Genomic DNA, 25,080 nt, shown 5'->3' with positions numbered 1-25,080 from the left:
AGAAATCATCTCAATGTAATTGAAGAATCCATAGAATCCAACCACTTCTGGGAAAATTGGAACACACTAAACAAACAACAACACGAAGAGTTATCTATCCAAAACGGAGATGTATGGATAAACCACTTCTCCAATCTTTTTGTCTCTATAACAAAGAACAAACAGCAAAAACATATACATGATAAATTGCAAATCTTGGAATCAGCTATTTAATGACTACCAGGAACCACTGGATTCTCCAATTACATTGAATGAACTACAGGACAAATGACAAACACTCCAACCCAAAAAGGCCTGTGGAGTATCTGAAATGAAATTATAGAATATACAGACCACAAATTCTAATTGGCTTTACTTAAACTCTTTAACATCATCCTCAGCTCTGGCCTTTTCACCAATATTTGGAACGAAGGACTGATCACCTCAATGCACAAAAGTGGAAACAAATTTGACCCCAATAACTACCATTGGATATGCATCAATAGCAACCTTGGGAAAATCCTCTGCATTATCATTAACAGTAGACTAATTGACAAACAAACAAACAAAAACAAAGGCAATCCTTTATTGCTTTGTTGAGTTAAAACAAGCTTTTGATTCAATTTGGCATGAAGGTCTGCTATACAAATTGATGGAAAGTGGTGTTGGGTGAAAAACATACAACATTATAAAATCCATGTACACAAACAACAAGTCCGCAGTTAAAATTGCCAAAAACACACACATTTCTTTCCACAGGGTCGTGGGGTGAGACAGGGATGCAGCTTGAGCCCCACCCTCTTCAACATATACACTACCTGACCAAAAGTATGTGGACACCTGCTTGTCGAACATCTCATTCCAAAATCATGGGCATTAATATGGAGTTGGTCCCCCCTTTGCTGCTATAACAGCCTCCACTCTTCTGGGAAGGCTTTCCACTAGATGTTGGAACATTGCTGTGGGGACTTGCTTCGACTCAGCCACAGAAGCATTAGTCGGGCACTGATGTTGGGCGTTTAGGCCTGGCTCGCGGTTGGCATTCCAATTTATCACAAAGATGTTCGATGAGGTTGAGGTCAGGGCAATGTGCAGGCCAGTCAAATTCTTCCACACTGATCTCGACAAACTATTACTGAGCTCTTCAGTAAGGCCATTCTACTGCCAATGTTTGTCTATGGAGATTGCATGGCTATGTACTCGATTTTATACACCTGTCAGCAACGGGTGTGGCTGAAATAGCCAAATCCTCTAATTAGAAGGGGTGTCCACATACTTTTGTATATATAGTGTGTTTCAACTAATTGGCGAGGGCATGAAAGCAGTCTGCAGCAACCGGCCTCACCTTACTAGAATCTGAAGTCAAATGTCTGCTGTTTGCTGATGATCTGGTGCTTCTGTCCACAACCAAGGAGGGCCCACAGTAGCACCTAGATCTTCTGCACAGATTCTGTCATGCCTGGGCCCTGACATTAAATCTCAGTAAGACAAAAATAATGGTGTTCCAAAAAAGGTCCAGTTGCCAGGACCACAAATACAAATAATAATGTTTACATACAGTGGGGGAAAAAAGTATTTAGTCAGCCACCAATTGTGCAAGTTCTCCCACTTAAAAAGATGAGAGAAGCCTGTAATTTTCATCATAGGTACACGTCAACTATGACAGACAAAATGAGAAAAAAAAATCCAGAAAATCACATTGTAGGATTTTTAATGAATTTATTTGCAAATTATGGTGGAAAATAAGTATTTGGTCAATAACAAAAGTTTCTCAATACTTTGTTATATACCCTTTGTTGGCAATGACACAGGTCAAACATTTTCTGTAAGTCTTCACAAGGTTTTCAAACACTGTTGCTGGTATTTTGGCCCATTCCTCCATGCAGATCTCCTCTAGAGCAGTGATGTTTTGGGGCTGTCGCTGGGCAACACGGACTTTCAACTCCCTCCAAAGATTTTCTATGGGGTTGAGATCTGGAGACTGGCTAGGCCACTCCAGGACCTTGAAATGCTTCTTACGAAGCCACTCCTTCGTTGCCCGGGCGGTGTGTTTGGGATCATTGTCATGCTGAAAGACCCAGCCACGTTTCATCTTCAATGCCCTTGCTGATGGAAGGAGGTTTTCACTCAAAATCTCACGATACATGGCCCCATTCATTCTTTCCTTTACACGGATCAGTCGTCCTGGTCCCTTTGCAGAAAAACAGCCCCAAAGCATGATGTTTCCACCCCCATGCTTCACAGTAGGTATGGTGTTCTTTGGATGCAACTCAGCATTCTTTGTCCTCCAAACACGACGAGTTGAGTTTTTACCAAAAAGTTATATTTTGGTTTCATCTGACCATATGACATTCTCCCAATCCTCTTCTGGATCATCCAAATGCACTCTAGCAAACTTCAGACGGGCCTGGACATGTACTGGCTTAAGCAGGGGGACACATCTGGCACTGCAGGATTTGAGTCCCTGGCGGCGTAGTGTGTTACTGATGGTAGGCTTTGTTACTTTGGTCCCAGCTCTCTGCAGGTCATTCACTAGGTCCCCCCGTGTGGTTCTGGGATTTTTGCTCACCGTTCTTGTGATCATTTTGACCCCACGGGGTGAGATCTTGCGTGGAGCCCCAGATCGAGGGAGATTATCAGTGGTCTTGTATGTCTTCCATTTCCTAATAATTGCTCCCACAGTTGATTTCTTCAAACCAAGCTGCTTACCTATTGCAGATTCAGTCTTCCCAGCCTGGTGCAGGTCTACAATTTTGTTTCTGGTGTCCTTTGACAGCTCTTTGGTCTTGGCCATAGTGGAGTTTGGAGTGTGACTGTTTGAGGTTGTGGACAGGTGTCTTTGATACTGATAACAAGTTCAAACAGGTGCCATTAATACAGGTAACGAGTGGAGGACAGAGGAGCCTCTTAAAGAAGAAGTTACAGGTCTGTGAGAGCCAGAAATCTTGCTTGTTTGTAGGTGACCAAATACTTATTTTCCACCATAATTTGCAAATAAATTCATTAAAAATCCTACAATGTGATTTTCTGGAGAAAAAAAATCTCAATTTGTCTGTCATAGTTGACGTGTACCTATGATGAAAATTACAGGCCTCTCTCATCTTTTTAAGTGGGAGAACTTGCACAATTGGTGGCTGACTAAATACTTTTTTTCCCCACTGTACTGTTTTACTCATTTCATATGTATATACTGTATTCTACTGTATGCCACTCCGTAATTGCTCCTCCTAACATATATATATATATATATTTCTTAATTCCATTATTTTACTTTGAGATTTGTGTAATTTGTGAATTGTTAGATACTACTGCACTGTTGGAGCTAGGAACACAAGCATTTCGCTACACCTGCAATAACATCTGCTAAATATTGATTGATTGATTTGATTTGATTTGTGACCTGTTGCCACAAGAAAAGGGCAACCAGTGAAGAACAAACACCAAAGTAGGTAGCGGCAGGTAGCTTAGTGGTTAAGAGCGTTGTGCCAGTAACCGAAAGGTTGCTGGTTCTAATCCCTGAGCCGAGTAGGTGAAAAATCTGTCAATATGCCCTTGAGCAAGGCACTTAACCCTAATTGCTCCTGGAAAATAATAATACATCCCATGTTTATTTATTTTCCTTTGTGTACTTTAACTATTTGCACATTGTTATAACACTGTACATAGCAAAATATGACATTTGAAATGTCTCTATTCCTCTGAAACTGAGTGTAATGTTTACTGTTAATTTTGATTGTTTATTTCACTTTTGTTTATTATCTATTTCACTTGCTTTGGCAACGTAAACATATGTTTCCCATGCCAATAAAGCCCTTTGAATTGAATTGAGAGCATGTGTGTGTGTGTGTGTGTGTGTGTGTTTATGTGTGTGTGTGTGTGTGTGTGTGCCTGCGTGCGTGCGTGTGAGCGCGCGCGCCCGTGCACATTCAGGTGTTTTTGGGTTGTGGTCCTCTCCTCCTGCCTCTCCTCGCAGCAGAAAAGTAGAGTGAATAGTTAGTTATCACATATATGAGACCCCTGTAGACCCATTTCAATTATAAGAGTTACATCAGTAGCCCTATTGTAGCCTACTGCCAATCAACTGAAGACAACAACAATCAACGAAAGCGCCTTGACTATAGAGAAGCGAATAGACATGTCGGAATATGACCGGGCATCTCGAGGTGGTTTCTGTTGATTGTAGTGATATGTTATCTCTACTGAATTCCAATAAATCTCTCTCTCTCTTTCTCTCTGTCTCAATCCAGCAGCTGGGCTCACACACACGCCTCGCCTGACGCTGCGCGTAGCCTTCCATACAGATGAAGGCTCGAAGTCACGCACTCCTTGACGTAGCGAGAGACCGGTTGCAGTGCCGCTCGGTCTCCGAATCAGCGCACCACGTATTGCGCAGCTTGACTGATGCTCAACTCACCCCATAGCCGCCAATCCAGCCGGTAAAATACCATTATCCTATAAAGTGGGAAGAGAAACGACGAGAAACTCCTCATTTTATTCTATACCGGAATCATCCCGGGAATCTGGTGCACCCACCTCTCCCCAAACCCCCCCTCACCCCCCCACCCCTCTCCCTAAACCGGACTCACCCTCCTCTACATCAACATCCCCACTGGAGATGACTCGCGCACGACGTCGAGATGCAGTGCTGATGGAGCAGTGAGTGAGCACAACAACCAGAAGCATAATCGAGGTTCTAGAACTCAACGGCTTGTAGCAGCAGGTAACCGTTTTTTCCCCGAGCAGCAAATTACAGAGAATATAGTTGTGATTTAAATGGCAGCGCTTTTCAAATGGCAGTTCATTGATTATATCTAAACAGACCCGGATTAAGACATGACAACTGCTGGAACCGCTGAGGAGCCATGTCCCTGGTTATCTTCTCAACCAGTCCGCAGCCAGGAGCATCAGTGTGACCACTCAGTGAGGAGCCCAGAGGATCAGCACTAACGTGACGGACGGGACCGAATATAGTCTACATCATTCTTGTGTCCCACCTACCTGAACCATCCTAGTTCGTCCACTATTATCACTGACTGTAGGTTAGGGCGGTACTATTCTGCTCTACTCTGACTCTCTTCCCTGGCTTTCTGTTTGCTACAGAACCACCAAGACATCCATTGGCACACTATACGAGCAGCACACCGCTTTTTCAAGTGAATTCGTCAGCCCTTGATTTATTGAGACAGTGCATTGAGGTGAAAACGCGCCTTTTTGCCTTCTGCGTTCATAAATTCAAGGCGCAACGCATTCAGAACATACATTAATCAGTGCGCGGTTGGAGCGGCAGCGGTGTTCGGTGATCTATCTATGCACGCGAGTTCCGCCTCGCCAACCTCCTTCCTCGCCCCGGAAAGGACTTCTCGCCTTTGAGAGCTGGATATGTTGAGATTAACGTAAAGGATGGACCTAATAATCTCTGTTTTGGGGCTCCTGACGCTGTCTCTGGAGGGCATCCGTTGCCAAGGAGTATACGGTAAGTGTGCCTCTTCCTCCCACGGGTTGCAATAAACGTGATCATGACCTTGTAAAATAATTGCAACCGTACATCTACCTGGCAACAAAGCCTATATACACATACACTCCCATGCTTTTTCCATAGAATCATATAGTGCTGATGTTGCACGGGGAGGCACGAGTTCTCTATGAAACTCTCTCTCTCTCTCTCTCTTTCTCACACACACACACACACACACACACACACACACACACACACACACACACACACACACACACACACACACACACACACACACACACACACACACACACACACACACACACACACACAACACTGGGCACAGACATCAGTTCAACTTTTAGTTTTGATTTACATTTGGTTGAGTTGTCAACTAACGTGAATTCAACGTGAAATCAACAAAACATTTCATTGTCATTTAGGTTAAAAGTTGGGTGAAAAAAAGACGAAATTCCCTTACCTAGATGACTTTTTGGAAATCCAATCAGTTTTCCACGTTGATTCACATATCATTTTCTGGTTGAAATGACGTGGAAACAACGTTGATTCAACCAGTTTTTGCCCAGTTGGACAGGAGTGTGCAAACAGTGGCACTGACTGATGCTGCCTGGGCTGAATAGTCATGTGTGTTGACAGCAGTGGTGCTCTCACTGCTATGTGGTAATAATATGAATCATAGGAGCCAGTGGAGCCACCTCACCTCCGAGCTGGAGACATGGGGACAGACAGCATTGACCAGCAGCTGTTGCTACCAGTGGCAATGACCTGAGAGAAGATTGTAGACCAGAGAGAAAGCTCTGGTCAGACCCAGGGTTCAAGACTGGCAATGCTGGTGGTGATGCTTTAGTACCAAGCAGGCATGCTATGTACTGGTGGCATTTTCCAGAGCCAGAGGGGGTTGGTCAGACTGAGAGGTTCAATAGAGATTGGTGATGGGGATGTAATACATTACATTACCAAGCAGGCATATAGAGTATACCTTATCACTGTATATCATATGCACTGGCGTATATGTTCACATATATATTTAGTGAGATGCTTTATGCTTGTACATACAATTATCTTGCACTCAGCTATGACATGGTCTGGAAGTGTCCCACACACTGCCAGGGATTGGCATATTGGCTTCTTTTCTTGTCACATTTGCAAATGTGTTTTAACCAGATATTACATAAGGCTTCACGATATGGGCATAACATCTACACTGAACAAAATATAAACGCAACATGCAACAATTTCAAAGATTTTACTGAGTTACAGTTCATATAAGGAAATCAGTCAATTGAAATAAATGCATTAGGCCCTAATCTATAGATTTCACATGACTGGGAATACAGATACCTTAAAAAAAATAAAAGTAGGGTCGTGGATCAGAAAACCAGTCAGTAGCTGGTGTGACCACCATTTTCTTCATGCAGCTCGACACATCTCCTTCGCATAGAGTTGATCAGGCTGTTGATTGTGGCCTGAATGTTGTCCCACTCCTCTATGAATGACTGTGCAAAGTTGCTGGATATTGTCGGGAACTGGAACACACTGTCGTACACGTCGATCCAGAGCGTCACAAACATGCTCAATGGGAGACATGTCTGGTCAGTATGCAGGCCATGGAAGAACTGGGACATTTTCAGCTTCCAGGAATTGTGTACAGATCCTTGCGACATGGGGCCATGCATTATCATGCTGAAACATGAGGTGATGGCAGGAGATGAATGGCATCACAATGGCCCTCAGGATCTCGTCACGGTATCTCTGTGCATTCAAATGGTCATCGATAGAATGCAATTGTGTTCGTTATGCCTGCCCATACCATAACCCCACCGCCTCCATGGGGCACTCTGTTCCTACCGTTGACATCAGCAAACCGCTCGCCCACACGATCCTGTACACGCTGTCTGCCATCTGTCCGGTATAGTTGAAACCGGGATTAATCTGTGAAGAGCACACTTCTCCAGCATGCCAGTGGCCATCAAAGGTGTGCATTTGCCCACTGAAGTCGGTTACGACGCCAAACTGCAGTCAGGTCAAGACCCTGGTGAGGACAACGAGCACGCAGATGAGCTTCCCAGAGACAGTTTCTGACAGTTTGTGCAGAAATTCTTTGGTTGTGCAAACCCACAATTTCATCAGTTGTCCGGGTGGCTGGTCTCAGATGATCCCGCAGGTGAAGAAGCCGGATGTGGAGGTCCTGGGCTGGCATGGATACATGTGGTCTGCGGTTTTGTGAGGCCGGTTGGATGTTGGAGGTTGGCCCTCCTGTAGCTCAGTTGGTAGAGCATGGCGCTTGCAACGCAAGGGTTGTGGGTTCATTTCCCATGGGGGGCCAGTATGAAAAATGTATGCACTCACTAATTGAAAGTCGCTCTGGATAAGAGCGTCTGCTAAATGACTAAAATGTAATGTACTGCCAAATTCTCTAAACGTTGTTGGAGGTGGCTTTTGGTAGAGAAATCCATTCTCTGGCAACAGCTCTGGTGGACATTTCAGCAGTATAATTGCGATTTTTTTACTGAATATTGCGATTTGACTTGCAATATAGATCAAAACACTTGGGTGAACTGTTAGAATCATATAAATAGAATCATACATTAAAAAGCAAAGTGGAAAGCAGCATCATTATTGTTTGTTTTATCTGATGTTGGGAACAATCTGTTGACTGCATTTTATCTAATGTTTGGAACAATCTGTTGACTGCATTTGACCTAATGTTTGGAACAATCTGTTGACTGCATTTTACCTAATGTTTGGAACAATCTGTTGACTGCATTTTACCTAATGTTTGGAACAATATGTTGACTGCATTTGACAGAACAGCATGCAAACATAGCCCTTTACACTCATACCTGTATACGGGTTGAAAATGGCAGATTTGGACACTGAAAAGCGCCTAAAATGGAATGCAGTGGCTGTACAGTAACATGCTATACATGATGTCGGAGCTCAGGGTCTCCTCTTCACAGCACTGTATGGGTTTTGACTGACAGCCGTTTTGAACTTGAGCACCGTGCGTGACAAGAAGTTGCCCCCATCCCTCCCGTTAATTGGGCAACTTATGCACATTTTTGTTGTCTGAGTTGAGGGAAATGCTGTAAATTACGAGGACTCTATGTATTTTTAAAAGATGAATTGCCTCGTGAAAGCCTTACACTATAAGATCGTATTTAATAATTTAGCTAGTAGTGTTGGCAATAGAACAAGCTTTCAAATTATGCCTACTTTTATAAAGGACCATTATTGGATTGCGTAAACACCAACAGTAAACACCAACAGTAATTGCACGCATGACTGTAAGTTGCTTTGGATAAAAGCGTCTGCTAAATGGCATATTATTATTATTATTATTAAAGGCGGGGATGCAGGGCTGGATTCCAAACAAAACAAGTGTGCTTGCTCTAGTTCCTCAACGGCAGAGCTAGGAGAGCTCAAAAAAGCACCTTGACTCTTCTTAGAGTCATTAAAGTGCATTGAAATTACTTAGGAACTGTGTACACTTTGGAGAGGTGTGTGGTCACTTGGAAACAGCAGTTAGACCTCTCATTCAAACCCTTGTAATTGTTTTGTCTTATTTTGCACCTAGCCCAAATGTTCCACAAATATTCTTATCATGTTACTTAATGTATCCAGAGTAATTTCAGATTTTGTTATCAACAAATGTGAGGAAAAGTACAGTTAATATAAAATGCACATAAAATCAACAGTGTAATGTTTGGATTCAGTCTTGTGTCAGGTGAACTGTTGTGTCCTCACTTTTAGTCTAATAATTTTCCCATAATCTCCAAACTGTTCCCTTTAAATTGCTACTATAGTTATCCATATGCTTTCCATATTTATTTTGTAAGAAACATTTCAATTTAGCCCTATCGATATAGGCCAATTCCCACGAGTGTAAGGGGTTTAAAGTGGATCTAACAGTGAGCAGGAGGAACTGCACAGCTTGAGTGAGAGGGCGGGGCTTGGTGTGTGTGTGTGTGTGTGTGTGTGTGTGTGTGTGTGTGTGTGTGAAGCAGCCACAAGAGGAGAAAACCCCCCGGAGTAAACTGTAAAAACGTTACATGCGACTGAGTGGCATTTCAAAATATTACATGCGATAGGAATCTCTTGCGATATGGATATTGCACATGTCAATATTGCGATATCGATGTGAATTCGATTGATTGTGCAGCCCTAATATTACAGTATAAAGGCGTATTCAAGGCCTATTCACTATTCAAGGTATAACACTGTCAATATGCCATTAGGCCAATTACCTAATCCCAGAGAAACACAAGCGATCTCTCGCTTACCATCAGAATTAATCAAACGCATACCATATCAAAGCTATTGCCTCATAGCATATGCCATACTTATGTACATCAACAGGCACTCATTAAATAAATCATGTCCCGTAATGCTCCTTACGGTGCACAGGGCGACTTCCTCTGTAAAACTACAGGCCTGCTAATTGGTGTCAGCACTGAACAGCAGCCCTCGGTTGAAGAAAGAGAGAGAGGAACAGATGAAATAGTTTGTGGTCTCTTTCAGCAAAGATAGGAAAGAGGAGAAGAAAGTGTGTGCTTTCTCTGTCCATCTTCCCAGGGCTTTCTACACATCTGTCTGCTAGGGCTTGTGGTTCAGTGGCTTTCTATGTGTAGGGGCAGAGTGGATGTGCTCATTTATAGTGACATCCCCCATTGGGTAATGATGCCTTCAAGAGAAAGTGAGTGAGAGAGAGAGAGAGAAAGAGAGAGAGAGAGAGAGAGAGAGAGAGAGAGAGAGAGAGAGAGAGAGAGAGAGAGAGAGAGAGCATATACTACATCAGAGCATTAGCTTGTGGCAAAGACAAAAGTCGGAAGTTTACATACACTTAGGTTGGTGTCATTAAAACTTGTTTTTCAAACACTCCACAAATTTCTTGTTAACAATCTATAGTTTGGCAAGTCGGTTAGGACGTCTACTTTGTGCATGACACAAGTAATTTTTCCAACAATTGTTTATAGACAGATTATTTCACTTATAATTCACTGTATCACAATTCCAGTGGGACAGAAGTATACATACACTAAGTTGACTGTGCCTTCAAACAGCTTGGAACATTCCAGAAAATGATGTCATGTCTTTAGAAGCTTCTGATAGGCTAATTGACATAATTTGATTCAATTGGAGGTGTACCTGTGGATGTATTTCAAGGCCTACCTTCAAACTCAGTGCCTCTTTGCTTGACATCATGGGAAAATCAAAAGAAATCAGCCAAGACCTCAGAAAAAGAAATTGTAGACCTCCACAAGTTTGGAAAAAAGGGGTTGCTTGCAAGCTGAAGAACACCATCCCAACCGTGAAGCACAGGGGTGGCAGCATCATGCTGTGGGGGTGCTTTGCTGCAGGAGGGACTGGTGGACTTCACATATGGCTTCATGAGGAAGGAAAATGATGTGGATATATTGAAGCAACATCTCAAGACATCAGTCAGGAAGTTAAAGCTTGGTTGCAAATGGGTCTTCCAAATGGACAATGACCCCAAGCATACTTCCAAAGTTGTGGCAAAATGGCTTAACGACAACAAAGTCAAGGTATTGGAGTGGCCATCACAAAGCCCTGACCTCAATCCTAGGCAGAACTAAAAAAAGCGTGTGCGAGCAAGGAGGCCTACAAACCTGACTCAGTTACACCAGCTCTGTCTGGAGGAATGGGCCAAAATCCACCCAACTTATTGTGGGAAGCTTGTGGAAGGCTACCAGAAATGTTTGAACCAAGTTAAACAATTTAAAGGCAATGCTATCAAATACTAATTGAGTGTATGTAAACGTTTGACCCACTGGGAATGTGATGAAAGAAATAAAAGCTGAAATAAATAATTCTCTCTACTTTTATTCTGACATTTCACATTCTTAAAATAAAGTGGTGATCCTAACTGACCTAAGACAGGGAATCTTTACTAGGATTAAATGTCAGGAATTGTGAAAAACTGAGTTTAAATGTATTTGGCTAAGGTGTATGTAAACTTCTGACTTCAACTGTACAGTATACTGTAGATCATGCTTGATTATGTCGGATGGAGCCTCTGCCGAAATATGCGGTACATGTTCAAAGCAGTATACAATATACAGTACATACAGAATGGGGATGGCTAAATGGGAGGATTTTTTCTGGGGTTCAAAGTCAACATTCATATTTGATGGGTGCAAAATGACAATATGCAATATTCCATTGTTTGGGAATAAGAAGTATGGGAAGCATGCATGACATCATAATACATCATAATGATGCAAAACTGACACAAATTGCACAGTGAGGAATGCCAAAAATGAGTAGGATGATTATCTAAATTATACAAGACATCTTGACTTCTTACCAATTTCTATGTTTTTATTAATATATAATATTCTCTGTTCCATTACAGTTATTCACATTCTGTACCAGTTTAATAAAATGCATGGTGTAACAAATGAATATGACTCTTGTTAAGATAATACTGTACACATCATTCTATTCACTGTAGTATTCTGTTGTCGTTTTTGTTTCGGGGTCGATATGATCTTGTAGCAGTCGGAGATGATGAAATGGCTCTGCCAGAATCATAATTGAGGGCTGATGAAGGCTGGTCAGAGCTCTAAGGCTGCAGGCCACAGAGGTATAAAAAGACATTCAATACAAGTACTACTGCTGTTTCACCCCCCTCACCCCCCCACTACATCCCCTTCTCTCTCACTCTCCCTCTCTCGCTCTCAGTTTCAGTCTTTTTCTCTCTTGCTTATTTTGCCTCTTAGACCAGCGTCAATTTTGAGGGGAATTGTGTCTTTTGTGATAGAGGCACCTAATTTCACACACAGCTAGGACAAGTCCTTGTAAGTGTATTTAGCTATTGTGCCATCATTAGGGCTCTAAAGTACGATCAATTTGGTCACATTATGTTGGGAGCACTGTGCTCCTAGGAATAAAATCTCCCAGATAATAATTGTTGTAATGATAAGCCTTCACCGTACCGTTCTTTCAGAATGCCCTATTGAAAAAAAGTGAGTGCACCTTTACTTCAGAGAAAACGTCTTGCTTCTAGCCCAACCACTTCAAAAGATCTGACCCATATTACCGGAGCAACATTTGTATCTACCTATAGCGGATCGCCGAGACCACATTCTACATTCATAAACCATGTCGTGGGCCCATTCTAGAACTACTCTCGCGCCGTTAACCATTTCTTTACACTTTGTTTAGTCATGTTACCACATTAGATAACAACCTGGTAACTTTACCAGTATATCCAAACATTTGGGGGAATGGAAAGAAAGGAAAAGCGATAGCTTCTTCAGGAGATCAATGATCATAGCAAAGAATGTATAACAGAGCTATTGCATGTCTTCATCACAAACCTGACATTTTTAAAGAGACAGTGTACAATTTTCAATGCATCTCAATAGGAAAGTAGTGATTTTACACAATGTAGAAACCTAATATTTCACAAATGACTTTGTAATTTCAATGACAGGTATTCCTATCAACAATATGTATTTTATAATAAACTAATGTCTTTACAATGTTACATATTAGTTTCTAGGGCACAACATGTGCTTCAAAAGTAGCTGGAATTCATATAGGCCCAATATAGGCTGTAACTCAATTAATTTTAAAAAAATGCTCCTAAATTTAATGTGGTGGTCCTAACTTTTTAACCTCTTAAGGATTGGACCCTTTTTTTCAATTTTCGCCTAAAATGACATACTCAAATCTAACTGCCTGTAGCTCAGGACCTGAAGCAAAGATATGCATATTCTTGATACCATTTGAAAGGAAACACTTTGAAATGTGTGGAAATATGAAATTTATGTAGGAGAATATAACACATTAGATCTGGTAAAAGATAATACAAACAAAACAAAATATTTTTTTCATCATCTATGAAATGCAAGAGAAAGGCCATAATATAATATTGCAGTTTAGGCGCAATTTAGATTTTGGACACTAGCCAGCAGCAGTGTGTGTGCAAAGTTCCAGATTGATCCAGTGAAGCATTGCAATACTGGACTATTTTGTATCAAGTCTGCCCAAATGTGCCAAATTGGTCAATTGATACATTTTCAAGTACATACAGTGAGGGAAAAAAGTATTTGATCCCCTGCTGATTTTGTACGTTTGCCCACTGACAAAGACATGATCAGTTGTTTTTCAACAGGACAATGACCCAACACACCTCCAGGCTTTTTAAGGGTTATTTTACCAAGAAGGAGAGTGATGGAGTGCTGCATCAGATGACCTGGCCTCCACAATCCCCCGACCTCAACCAAATTGAGATGGTTTGGGATGAGTCGGACCGCAGAGTTAAGGAAAAGTGCTCAGCATATGTCAAATCAAATCAAATCAAATTGTATTTGTCACATACACGTGTTTCGCAGATGTTATTGCTGGTGTAGCGAAATGGTTGTGCTTCTAGCTCCGACAGTGCAGTAATATCTAACAAGTAATATCTAACAATTTCACAACATATACCCAATACACACAAATCTAGTAAGGAATAGAATTTAAGAATATATACAGTGAGGGAAAAAAGTATTTGATCCCCTGCTGATTTTGTACGTTTGCCCACTGACAAAGAAATGATCAGTCTATAATTTTAATGGTAGGTTTATTTGAACAGTGAGAGACAGAATAACAACAAAAAAATCCAGAAAAATGCATGTCAAAAATGTTATAAATTGATTTGCATTTTAATGGGGGAAATAAGTATTTGACCCCTCTGCAAAACATGACTTAGTACTTGGTGGCAAAACCCTTGTTGGCAATCACAGAGGTCAGACGTTTCCTGTAGTTGGCCACCAGGTTTGCACACATCTCAGGAGGGATTTTGTCCCATTCCTCTTTGCAGATCTCCTCCAAGTCTTTATGGTTTCGAGGCTGACGTTTGGCAACTCAAACCTTCAGCTCCCTCCACAGGTTTTCTATGGGATTAAGGTCTGGAGACTGGCTAGGCCACTCCAGGTCCTTAATGTGCTTCTTCTTGAGCCACTCCTTTGTTGCCTTGGCTGTGTGTTTTGGGTCATTGTCATGCTGGAATACCCATCCACGACCCATTTTCAATGCCCTGGCTGAGGGAAGGAGGTTCTCACCCAAGATTTGACGGTACATGGCACCGTCCATCATCCCTTTGATGCAGTGAAGTTGTCCTGTCCCCTTAGCAGAAAAACACCCCCAAAGCATAATGTTTCCACCTCCATGTTTGACGGTGGGGATGGTGTTCTTGGGGTCATAGGCAGCATTCCTCCTCCTCCAAACACGGCGAGTTGAGTTGATGCCAAAGAGCTCGATTTTGGTCTCATCTGACCACAACACTTTCACCCAGTTCTCCTCCTTTGTGATGGCAAACTTCAGATGGCCCTGTATATGTGCTTTCTTGAGCAGGGGGACCTTGCAGGCACTGCAGGATTTCAGTCCTTCACGGCGTAGTGTGTTACCAATTGTTTTCTTGGTGACTATGGTCCCAGCTGCCTTGAGATCATTGACAAGATCCTCCCGTGTAGTTTTGGGCTGATTCCTCATCGTTCTCATGATCATTGCAACTCCACGAGGTGAGATCTTGCATGGAGCCCCAGGCCGAGGGAGATTGACAGTTCTTTTGTGTTTCTTCCATTTGCGAATAATCGCACCAACTGTTGTCACCTTCTCACCAAGCTGCTTGGCGATGGTCTTGTAGCCCATTCGAGCCTTGTGTAGGTCTACAATCTTGTCCCTGACATCCTTGGTGAGCCCCTTGGTCTTGGCCATGGTGGAGAGTTTGGAATCTGATTGATTGATTGCTTCTGTGGACAGGTGTCTTTTATACAGGTAACAAGCTGAGATTAGGAGCACTCCCTTTAAGAGTGTGCTCCTAATCTCAGCTCGTTACCTGTATAAAAGACACCTGGGAGCCAGAAATCTTTCTAATTGAGAGGGGGTCAAATACTTATTTCCCTCATTCAAATGCAAATCAATTTATAACATTTTTGACATGCGTTCTTCTGGATTTTTTTGTTGTTATTCTGTCTCTCACTGTTCAAATAAACCTACCATTAAAACTATAGACTGATCATTTCTTTGTCAGTGGGCAAACGTACAAAATCAGCAGGGGATCAAATACTTTTTTCCCTCACTGTAACTATAGAGAACATACAAAAATGATATGGTAATACAAAATGTAAGTTTACACACTCCCAGGAATGTCATGCATGATGGATCATCAGCTTATACACTAACTTTCATACATCTAGATGGCCGGGCGGGGTGGGTGTGGAGCCAGAGACATCAGGGGTTCTGTTGAACCCAGTTCCTACATTTGAATATAAAAATTGATTTCATCAAACAAAACTATGCTACATTTTATCTCTGGGACCCTAATGATGACAAATCAGAGCAAGATTACTGAATGTAAGTACATTATTTACCTTCAGAGGTGAATGTACCAAACCAGTTGCCATGATAAGTGTTTTGTTGTTTTTCACTCTCCTCAAACAATAGCATGGTATTTTATCACTGTAATAGCTACTGTAAATTGGACAGTGCAGTTAGATTAACAAGAATTTAAGATTTCTGCCCATATAAGACATGTCTATGTCCTGGAAAGTTTGCTGTTACTTACAACAGTCATGCTAATCACATAGAGATTAAAGTTGATAGCACCAGTTTTTACATTTAGAGCCCTGGCCATCACATAATTTTCAAGCAAGTGAAACAGCACCCCTCTGTCTCTGTATGTGTAGGCAATCTATCTGATGCTGTCTTGTCAAAAATAATATGATATTGTTGCCGCCCGTAGCATTGAATGCAAGGGAAGCCAGCGAGCATTTGGCCTCCCTTGATAAAAAAGTATACAATAATAGCCAATCAGCGTTGAGCTAAACTGAGTGAGCTCAACTGTTAATTGTCCTAGTGCACCAAAAAAAGTGTCAAAAAAAGCCAGTTTGGATTTGGCTTCACAGCAATCCCATCACATCTAAAAGACAAATGTCATTGACAGAACATTTTTTGAATTGTTGCATCTCATTGTGTTGTTGTCCACTGGTGGCTAGCTAGCTAGCGAAAATTGGCCCTTTCCTAAATTAGCCATGGGTGGAGATAGGGATTTTGACTTTTTAATTTGGTTTTACTTAATTCTCCGTACTGGCCAATGATTATAATGGCAATTCTGATCCAACCATAAATTCTAACATTGTCCCTCTTGCCTGAGAGGATGGAAGTTCAATATGTAGGCTAATGTTAACTAGCTGGCTAATCGTTGCCCATGAAAGGAACTTAGGCTAGATACAGCCATTAGCCATGGTATATTGGCCATATGCCACAAACCCTTAAGGTGCCTTATTGCTATTATAAACTGGTTACCAATGTAATTAAAACAGTAAAAACTAATATTTTGTCATACCCATGGTACACGGTCTGATATACCACGGCTTTCAGCCAATCAGCATTTAGGGCTCAAACCACCCAGTTTATAATGGCTGGGGGGTTCAATCCCTGAATGCTGATTGGCTGACAGCCAGTTGTATCACTTGCAAGGGAAGCACAGCTGAGCATAAATATAAATAATTTGCTAATAATTAGCTTTTTTTATTTTGCTGGAATGATGGTACCTGTATCTGATGGTCAGTCTTAGCGGAGGGAGGGAGAGAGCAGCAGAGGGTCCACCTCTCACAGTCCATGCTCTCTCCTTTCCTCCGGTGAGACTGACCAGGGAGAGGGGACACCGTCTTCCACCTAATGGCGAAACTCGAATCGCATCGCATTATTTCTGCCTCATGCATAAATGTGTGTTGTTCTTATGACCAGAGAAAGTTAAATATTCCTCGATATTAAAATAGACATGATTAGCTTCTAATAATAAAAACGCAGACCTATCGATACACTTGCCTACTCATTCATTGCAGCTGCAGCTCGAGTGAAAGTAGGGAGATGCACATTTTATGTTTTGTAAAAGTGTTGAATTAAAACTTAAACATGAACTCACTCATAAAAACAGCAGCTCTTTGCTGTATTCTTTCACAGTCTCTCTCTGGTCATGGTTTTTAAAGTTATGAAATCTCACGTAGGTTAGTTTGCTGTGGGGTCGTGGAAGCTGTATGCACAGTGATTTGAGCTATCAGATTGGCCAGAGCAGTAGGCGCACTTGATTTAGCCACAGCTCTCCTGGTCCACCGGGTAGGTGGAGTTTGTCCCTTCAGACAAATGAATTGGTTCAAAATGGGAACACTTTGGCTACCTTGTGCGCAGGGCTTCTGAATCAAGTGCACCTACTGCCAACAGCACAAGACGTTGGCTTTTCTACAGAAATGTTTGGTGATCGACTAGGAATGCCTTAAAGATCGACCACTGGTCTAAATGATAACATGAAATAAGGGAGAGGAACAAGGATTGTTTTCGTCTTGTTTTGAGGACCATGCCTCGTTATGATATGATGATACTGTAACTGTGAGTTAAAGTGAAAGTAGGATCTTCATCTGGAGACAACGCCTTCAGTTTGTTCACTTTGCATCACTGTCTCTGACAGACAACTGCCTTGGGAGCTCTGAGATGCTCCTGATCATGTCTCTCCATTGCTCCACAGAGGCTATAGAACCCTATAGAACCCTAAGTCCCCACCGCTTCTTTCCCTCTCTTGCGTTGCCATTGAAGTCCCTGTGATTCCTGGGGTTTCTTTTCATGAGGCTTGGTTCAGACGCTTTGGCTTCTAAGCTATGCAAATGCGTTCTGCCAGTGAAACTAAAGCCGTCTTTGTTGGTTCTCAGAAGCCTCCTCCAAAGAGTCCTTCATCAATGCTCTTGGATCGGGACCCTCACATTTCCCACCATAATGAGACACCAGAGAACTCTCTCTATCCTCTCTCCCTCCCTCTCTCAATCTATCTCTCTCTGTTGTTATCCCTCTTTGTCGTTATCCCTCTTTGTCGTTATCCCTCTCTATCTCTCCATTTCTATTTGTCGTTATCTCGCTCCCTTCTTTCTCTGTACACTCTACTAGCACACAACCCATATTCTGTACAGCAGAGAGACACTTTGGAGCAGTGGAGTGGTGGACATATACCCCTGGGTGGGCCCTCAGATTGCTACTACTCTCTCTCATACTGGCAAACTTACTCACACAGAATGCAGCTCTCATAGGACCTAGTCTTAGGAGACTACTGTGCTCTGCAGTGCTTGGAAAGCAGGCACCAGAAAGTGACCAGTTCATACCTGAGAGTAGAACCAGTACAGATCTAATTGCTGCTAGTCCCTCATCTGATGTGGAAGTTACTCATACAGAATGCCACCCCCCACAAGACCCAGTCTTTGGAGAGTTCCCTCTGTTTCATGTTGGAAAAACAGGAGCTAGGTAACAGCCAATCTACAGTATATAGCCTAATTAGCCTACTCCTGTCTACACATAAATAAATAACATTATTCAAATGAGGCTACTAAAGCATGATTTGGCCACAGAGGATAATTAGCTTCTTTAAAAAAAATAAGTTGTGAATTGTTTTAAATCGCATTGCCTACAGTCGGAAGGAAAGGCAGCGCGCGCAACAAATACGCACAGCAAATACCAAATACATGATTGTTGAGTTGCGACTGTCAGTGAAAAGTAGAGAGGCCCAGACAGTCATATCGCAATTTTTCAAAATATAATTGTGTGAAAACATAGTTTGAAAAGCAAATGGTTATTGTTGTAAAGAGACAATTAAAAGTATTTTGGTTATACAAATACTCAACTTAATTGAGTGAACAACAGTATAGCCTATCTTATTGCCACCAGCGGAGAGCATCGACAATATCCCCGGTGAGTACACACTGTGCATATTCACTCTTTTTCATTGTGCCACTTAAAAGTTTGGTTTTGGACAATCATTTTCACCTCTAGTTTAGATGGACGTCATATTCTATTTGTGTCTCCCCTTCTCGTAGGCCTATTATATGGACAATGTTGTTTTGTTGATCTGTTTGTCAGTGTCAGCAGAGTAGGCTATCTTGTAATTTGTCGTATTAAAAAAGATTCTGCTAATATCTCCAGTCATATAAACTGTAGTACAATTGCATGAAATGTGTTTATAAAAGGCCAAATTTTTCCAGTGCAAAGAAAGAAGAAACATATCTGATATAGCCTATATGTCACGATCGTTCAAGGAAGTGACGGACCAAGGCGCAGCGTGGTAAGCGTACATTTTATTTAATTAACGTACTTAACACACACGAACAAAAACAACAAACCAAACGATACGTGAAGTCCTAGGTTAACACCAAAACAAACCATACGGAACAAGATCCCACAATGACTAGTGCCAAACATGCTGCCTAAGTATGGTCCCCAATCAGAGACAACGAGAAACAGCTGCCTCTGATTGGGAACCACCCTGGCCAACATAGATCTACACGATCTAGATCAACAACATAGAAAATACAACATAGACACTACACACCCTGGCTCAACATTTAAGAGTCCCCAGAGCCAGGGCGTGACAGTACCCCCCCCAAAGGCGTGGACTGCGACCGCGCCACACAAACACAAGAGGGTAGGGCTGGGTGGGCATTCCGCCTCGGAGGCGGATCCGGCTACGGGCGTGACCACCACCTTTTCTCCACCTCCCCGTTGCGCCCCTGGTCTGGTCCCGCTGACTGGAGCTGGACTGGACACCGGTGGAGCGGATTGCTCAGGCTCCGGAGTGGAGCAGCTGACCGGTGCCGGACCAGGCACCGGTGGAACAGGAACGGGCCGGACCGGGCTGGCGACGCGCACCACTGGCTTGGTGCGGGGAGCAGGAACAGGCCGGGCTGGACTGGGAACACGCACCATTGGCTTGGTGCGGGGAGCAGGAACAGGCCGGGCTGGACTGGGAACACGCACCATTGGCTTGGTGCGGGGAGCAGGAACAGGCCGGGCTGGACTGGGAACACGCACCATTGGCTTGGTGCGGGGAGCCGGAACGGGCCGGGCCGGACTGTGGATACGCACCACTGGCTTGGTGCGGGGAGCAGGCACGGGCCGGGCCGGACTGGGAACACGCACCACTGGCTTAGTGCGAGGAGCAGGAACGAGTCGGGCCATACTGGGAGCACGCACCACTAACTTAGTGCGGGGAGCAGGAACGGCAGAACCGAGTTTGGGAAACCCTGGCCTAGGCCTACTCTACAATATACACGCTCAGCCAGTGATTGAGTTATATTATTAGCCTAAATTATGATTATCTATTCGACTCATCATATTATGAATAGTAGGCTTTCTTACATAAGTCTGCAAATGCGATGATCCATGGAATGCTTTATTATACAGGTGCATTTTTATGGTGTAAGTTAGCTTCCCCAAATTTGAAACTCATACTCCACCTATGAACCCCCTCCTTTTGTGCTTCTCTGCCTGTGTGTGCGCGCTGTTGCTGTGACTTCTGTTGCACAGACTTCTCCCACTCTCTTTTGCGGCAGAATTTTGTGGGAAAAGTAATTAAATGCTATCAAAACCATAGAAACCCTCGGTGTCAAAACTCCCCAAAGGCAGCCTGAAAAGTAACAGCATTTGTTGCTTGACTCTTTTACCAATAAAAGTCGCTGGAGGGGTCTGAAAACGTGCTAAATACAGCGACAAACTCACTAAATTGGCAACACCGCTGACAGCACAGACACTTCACCCAATACCCTAGTTTCAGACTCCTAATTATCCTTACACCTCTGAAGACTCTTGCCAGTTCCATGCCAGTCATAAGAACCTAGGTGTTTTAAACTACATATGCAAAAGTATGTGGACACCCCTTCAAAATTAGTGGATTCGGCTATTTCAGCCACACCTGTTGCTGACAGGTGTAAAAATCGAGCACACAGCCATGCAATCTCCATAGACAAACATTGGCAGTAGAATGGCCTTACTGAAATACCGTCATAGGATGCCACCTTTCCAACAAGTCAGTTCATCAAACTTCTGCCCTGCTAGAGCTGCCCCAGTCAACTGTAAGTGCTGTTATTATGAAGTGTTAACGTCTAGGAGCAACAACGGCTCAGCCGCGAAGTGGTAGGCCACACAAGCTCACAGAACGGGACCTCCGAGTGCTGAAGCGCGTAGCGCGTACAAATCGTCTGTTGCAACACTCACTACCGAGTTCCAAACGGCCTCTGGAAGCAACGTCAGCACAATGCCAAGCGTCAGCTGGAGTGGTATAAAGCTCGTCGCCATTGGACTCTGGAGCAGTGGAAACGCGTTCTCTGGAGTGATGAATCACGCTTCACCATCTGGCAGTCCAACGGCCAAATCTGGGTTTGGCGGATACCAGGAGAACGCTACCTACCCGAATGCATAGTGCCAACTCTAAAGTTTGGTGGAGGAGGAATAATGGTCTGGGGCTGTTTTTCATGGATCCTGCTAGGCCCCTTAGTTCCAGTGAAGGGAAATCTTAACGCTACAGCATACAATGACATTCTAGACGAATCTATGCTTCCAAGTTTGTGGCAACAGTTTGTTGAAGGCCCTTTCCTGTTTCAGCATGACAATGCCCCAGTGAAAAAAATACGAGGTCCATACCGAAATGGTTGTCGAGATCAGTGTGGACGAACTTGACTGGCCTGCACAGAGCCCTGACCTCAACCCCATCGAACAGCTTTGGGATGAATTGGAACGCCGACTGCGAGCCAGGCCTAATCGTCCAACATCAGTGCCCAACCTCACTAATGCTCTTGTGGCTGACTGGAAGCAATTCCCCACAGCAATCTTCCAACATCTAGTGAAAAGCCTTCTCAGAAGAGTGGAGGCTGTTATAGCAGCAAAGGGGGGATCAACTCCATGTTAATGCCCATGATTTTGGAATTACATGTTTGACGAGCAGGTGTCCACATACTTTTGGTCATGTAGTGTATCTCTGAACATTCAAAAGCTTGTTTCTCCACTGACTGTTGGATAAGGGGAACCATGGGCTGTTAACAACATTCGGTGGATTCCAGAGATCCTGACTGCCAATGTGTCCAGCCTGAGACATCATTGTGGGCAGCTCAATGGTGAGAGATTTTGGCCTGCCTACGGTCTGTGGACCGACCAAGCTCCACTGTCACCCAGGAGCCCATGTCCATGACATCAACTCTCTCCTGCCCACGGTTCTGCCCAACTACTCCAAAATTGACACCATCGTCACTCACGTAGGTTTTAACTATCTTCGTTTTAGGCTATCTGAAGAACTTTTAAAAAAACCTTGCTGGTGCAGGGAAGAGAATAATTATCTCTTATCCCCTTGCTACCGAAGGGGTTTGGAGCGTTTCAGCCGACCCTAAACGAGTACCTGAAGAAACTTTGCAATGACAAGAATGTCTCTTTTTGTGACAACTGTGATTTACTGTGGGAGCAACCAGCACTTTTTAAAAGAAACAGGATTCACCCTAACCGCAGGGGTTCAAGGATTATTTCCAGCAACATCGCAGAATGTTTTAGAGACTGACAGGCAGAGTCTGGTAGTGCTCCAGTTCTCCCTATCAGAATAAGCAACAGAGGACTTGGAAACAATATCAAATCCTATAGAAATGACACTATGGTTATTGCAAGTAACATAATTTATGTTCCTTTAACTCCACCTTCTAGTGAGTTTATACAAACTGTCATCTCCTACCATTCTGATAGATTGGAGACTGTCAGAAAACGTGGTTGTAATGTTAATAATTAGGTTGTTATTCCATTGGTTACCGCTAGGCAGATGCCCCAGGGTCAGAGTGGCTCACACTAGTTGAATATGGCACTTTTAAATGTTAGAACAATCACTAGTAAAACCTTTCTCGTGAATGACCTCATTACTGAGTGCAAAGTTGATTGTATGTTTCAATATAAGCGACTGTAGTGCCGCTTATATTGAAGCCTCTCCCCGGACTACAGATTTTCATACACTATTAGAAAAGGGGAAAGGGTGGGGGGACAGCCTCTTTTTTGCTAATGCTCTCAGCTGTAAGGACATTTCATTTGGCAACTTTGGGTCTTTTGAGCATCATGCTATACTGTTTAAATGTCAGCCACCAGTGCTGACCATAACCCTGTATAGGCCACCAAAGCACTGAACCACTTTATTTTCTGATTTTTCTAAACTATTGACTATTGTCCTTGAGAACCATGATAAAATCATTGTGTTGGGCAATTTTAATATTCATGTTGACAAAGAGACTGTGTCACGCCCTGACTCAAGGGACTCGTATATGTTGAGTCAGGGTGTGTATGTTTAGTGTTGTATTTGTTCTATGTTGTGAATCTAGTATTTCTAGATATATGTTGGCCGATGTGGTTCCCAATCAGAGGCAGCTGTCGCTCGTTGTCTCTGATTGGGGCCCATACTTAGGCAGCCTTTTGGCACTAGTTAGTTGTGGGATCTTGTTCCGTGTGAGGTATGTTGTTTGTCTACCTTGGACTTCACGTTTAGTTTCATTTGTTGTTTTGTCGTGGTGTTTATTCAATATAAATAAACATGTATGCATATCACGTTGCGCCTTGGTCCGTCCCGTCTGTAAACGATCGTGACAGAAGATCCCACCTAATGAGGACCAAGCAGCGTGTCCAGGAGCAGACAGCCTGGACCTGGGAGGAGATCCTGGACGGTAAGGGATCCTGGACTTGGGAGGAGATTCAGGCCGGGATGGATCGCCGTCCTTGGGAGGAGACAGTGGAGGCGCGGTATAGAGAGGAGCAGCGGCAACGCAGAAGGTGCCGGCCGAGGAAGAAGCCCGAGAGACAGCCCCAAGAAAACTTGGGGGGGGGGCGGGCTAAAAGGGTGGTTGGCGGAGCCTAGTGTTAGAGCAGAGCCAACTCCCCGTACTCACGCGAGGAAGCGTGTGACTGGGCAGGCTCCGTGTTATGCGGAGCTACGTACTATGTCGCCAGTGTTCCGGCACAGTCCTGTACGTCCTGAGCTAGCACCATGCACGTGTCGTGCGAAGATGGGCATTCAGCCAGGACGGGGTGTGCCGGCTCAAAGCTCCTGGTCTCCAGTACGCCTCCTCGGTCCCGCATATCCTGCGCCTGTTCTACGAGCTGTATCGCCAGTTCGCGTGCACAGCCCAGTGCGTCCTGTGCCAGCGCCCCGCACGTGTAGTGTGAAAGTGGGCAGCCAGCCAGGACGGGTTGTGCCAGCTCTCCGCTCCAGACCTCCAGTCCGCCTTCGCAGTCCAGTCCGGCCCGTTCCTGCTCCTCACACCGAACCAGTGGTGCGTGTTCCCAGCCCGGCCCGGCCAGTACCTGCTCCTCGCACCAAGCCAATGGTGCGCGTCGCCAGCCCGGTTCGGCCTGTTCCTGCTCCTCGCACCAAGCCAGTGGTGCGCGTCACCAGCCCCGCCCGGCCTGTTCCTGCTTCTCGCACCAACCCAGTGGTGCGCGTCGCCAGCCCGGCCCGGCCTGTTCCTGCTCCTCGCACCAAGCCAGTGGTGCGCGTCGCCAGCCCGGTCCGGCCTGTTCCTGCTCCTCGCACCAAGCCAGTGGTGCGCATCGCCAGCCCGGCCCGGACTGTTCCTGTCCCTCGCACCAAGCCAGTGGTGCGCGTCGCCAGCCCGGTCCGGCCTGTTCCTGCCCCTCGCACCAAGGCAGTGGTGCGCGTCGCCAGCCCGGTCCGGCCTGTTCCTGTCCCTCGCACCAAGCCAGTGGTGCGCGTCGCCAGTCAGCGGTCAGCTGCACCACTCCGGAGCCAGAGCAGTCCGCTCCACCGGTGCCTGATCCAG

General features: G+C 44.1%; 1 protein-coding gene across 5 annotated transcripts in view; it reads left to right on the top strand.

The window, feature by feature from the left end:
* The first annotated feature begins 4,529 nt into the window (after positions 1-4,529).
* The window catches only part of LOC121552926 (MAM domain-containing glycosylphosphatidylinositol anchor protein 2-like), a 408,550-nt gene continuing 387,999 nt past the window's right edge, over positions 4,530-25,080 (top strand). For 4 of the 5 annotated variants that reach the window (XM_045211339.1, XM_045211337.1, XM_045211336.1 and 1 more), the window contains exon 1: positions 4,531-5,452. In XM_045211339.1, coding sequence (XP_045067274.1) covers positions 5,380-5,452 — 73 coding nt within the window. In that variant the 5' untranslated portion in view covers positions 4,531-5,379. Of the gene's footprint in view, positions 5,453-25,080 lie in introns of all 5 variants that reach the window. The other variant, XM_045211335.1, reaches the window with a different exon arrangement.

Source organism: Coregonus clupeaformis, chromosome 36 (assembly GCF_020615455.1).
Source record: "Coregonus clupeaformis isolate EN_2021a chromosome 36, ASM2061545v1, whole genome shotgun sequence".
Taxonomy (NCBI): domain Eukaryota; kingdom Metazoa; phylum Chordata; class Actinopteri; order Salmoniformes; family Salmonidae; genus Coregonus; species Coregonus clupeaformis.
The sequence above is the reverse complement of the archived record's forward strand: the minus strand, read 5'-3'. Positions and strand labels throughout refer to the sequence as shown.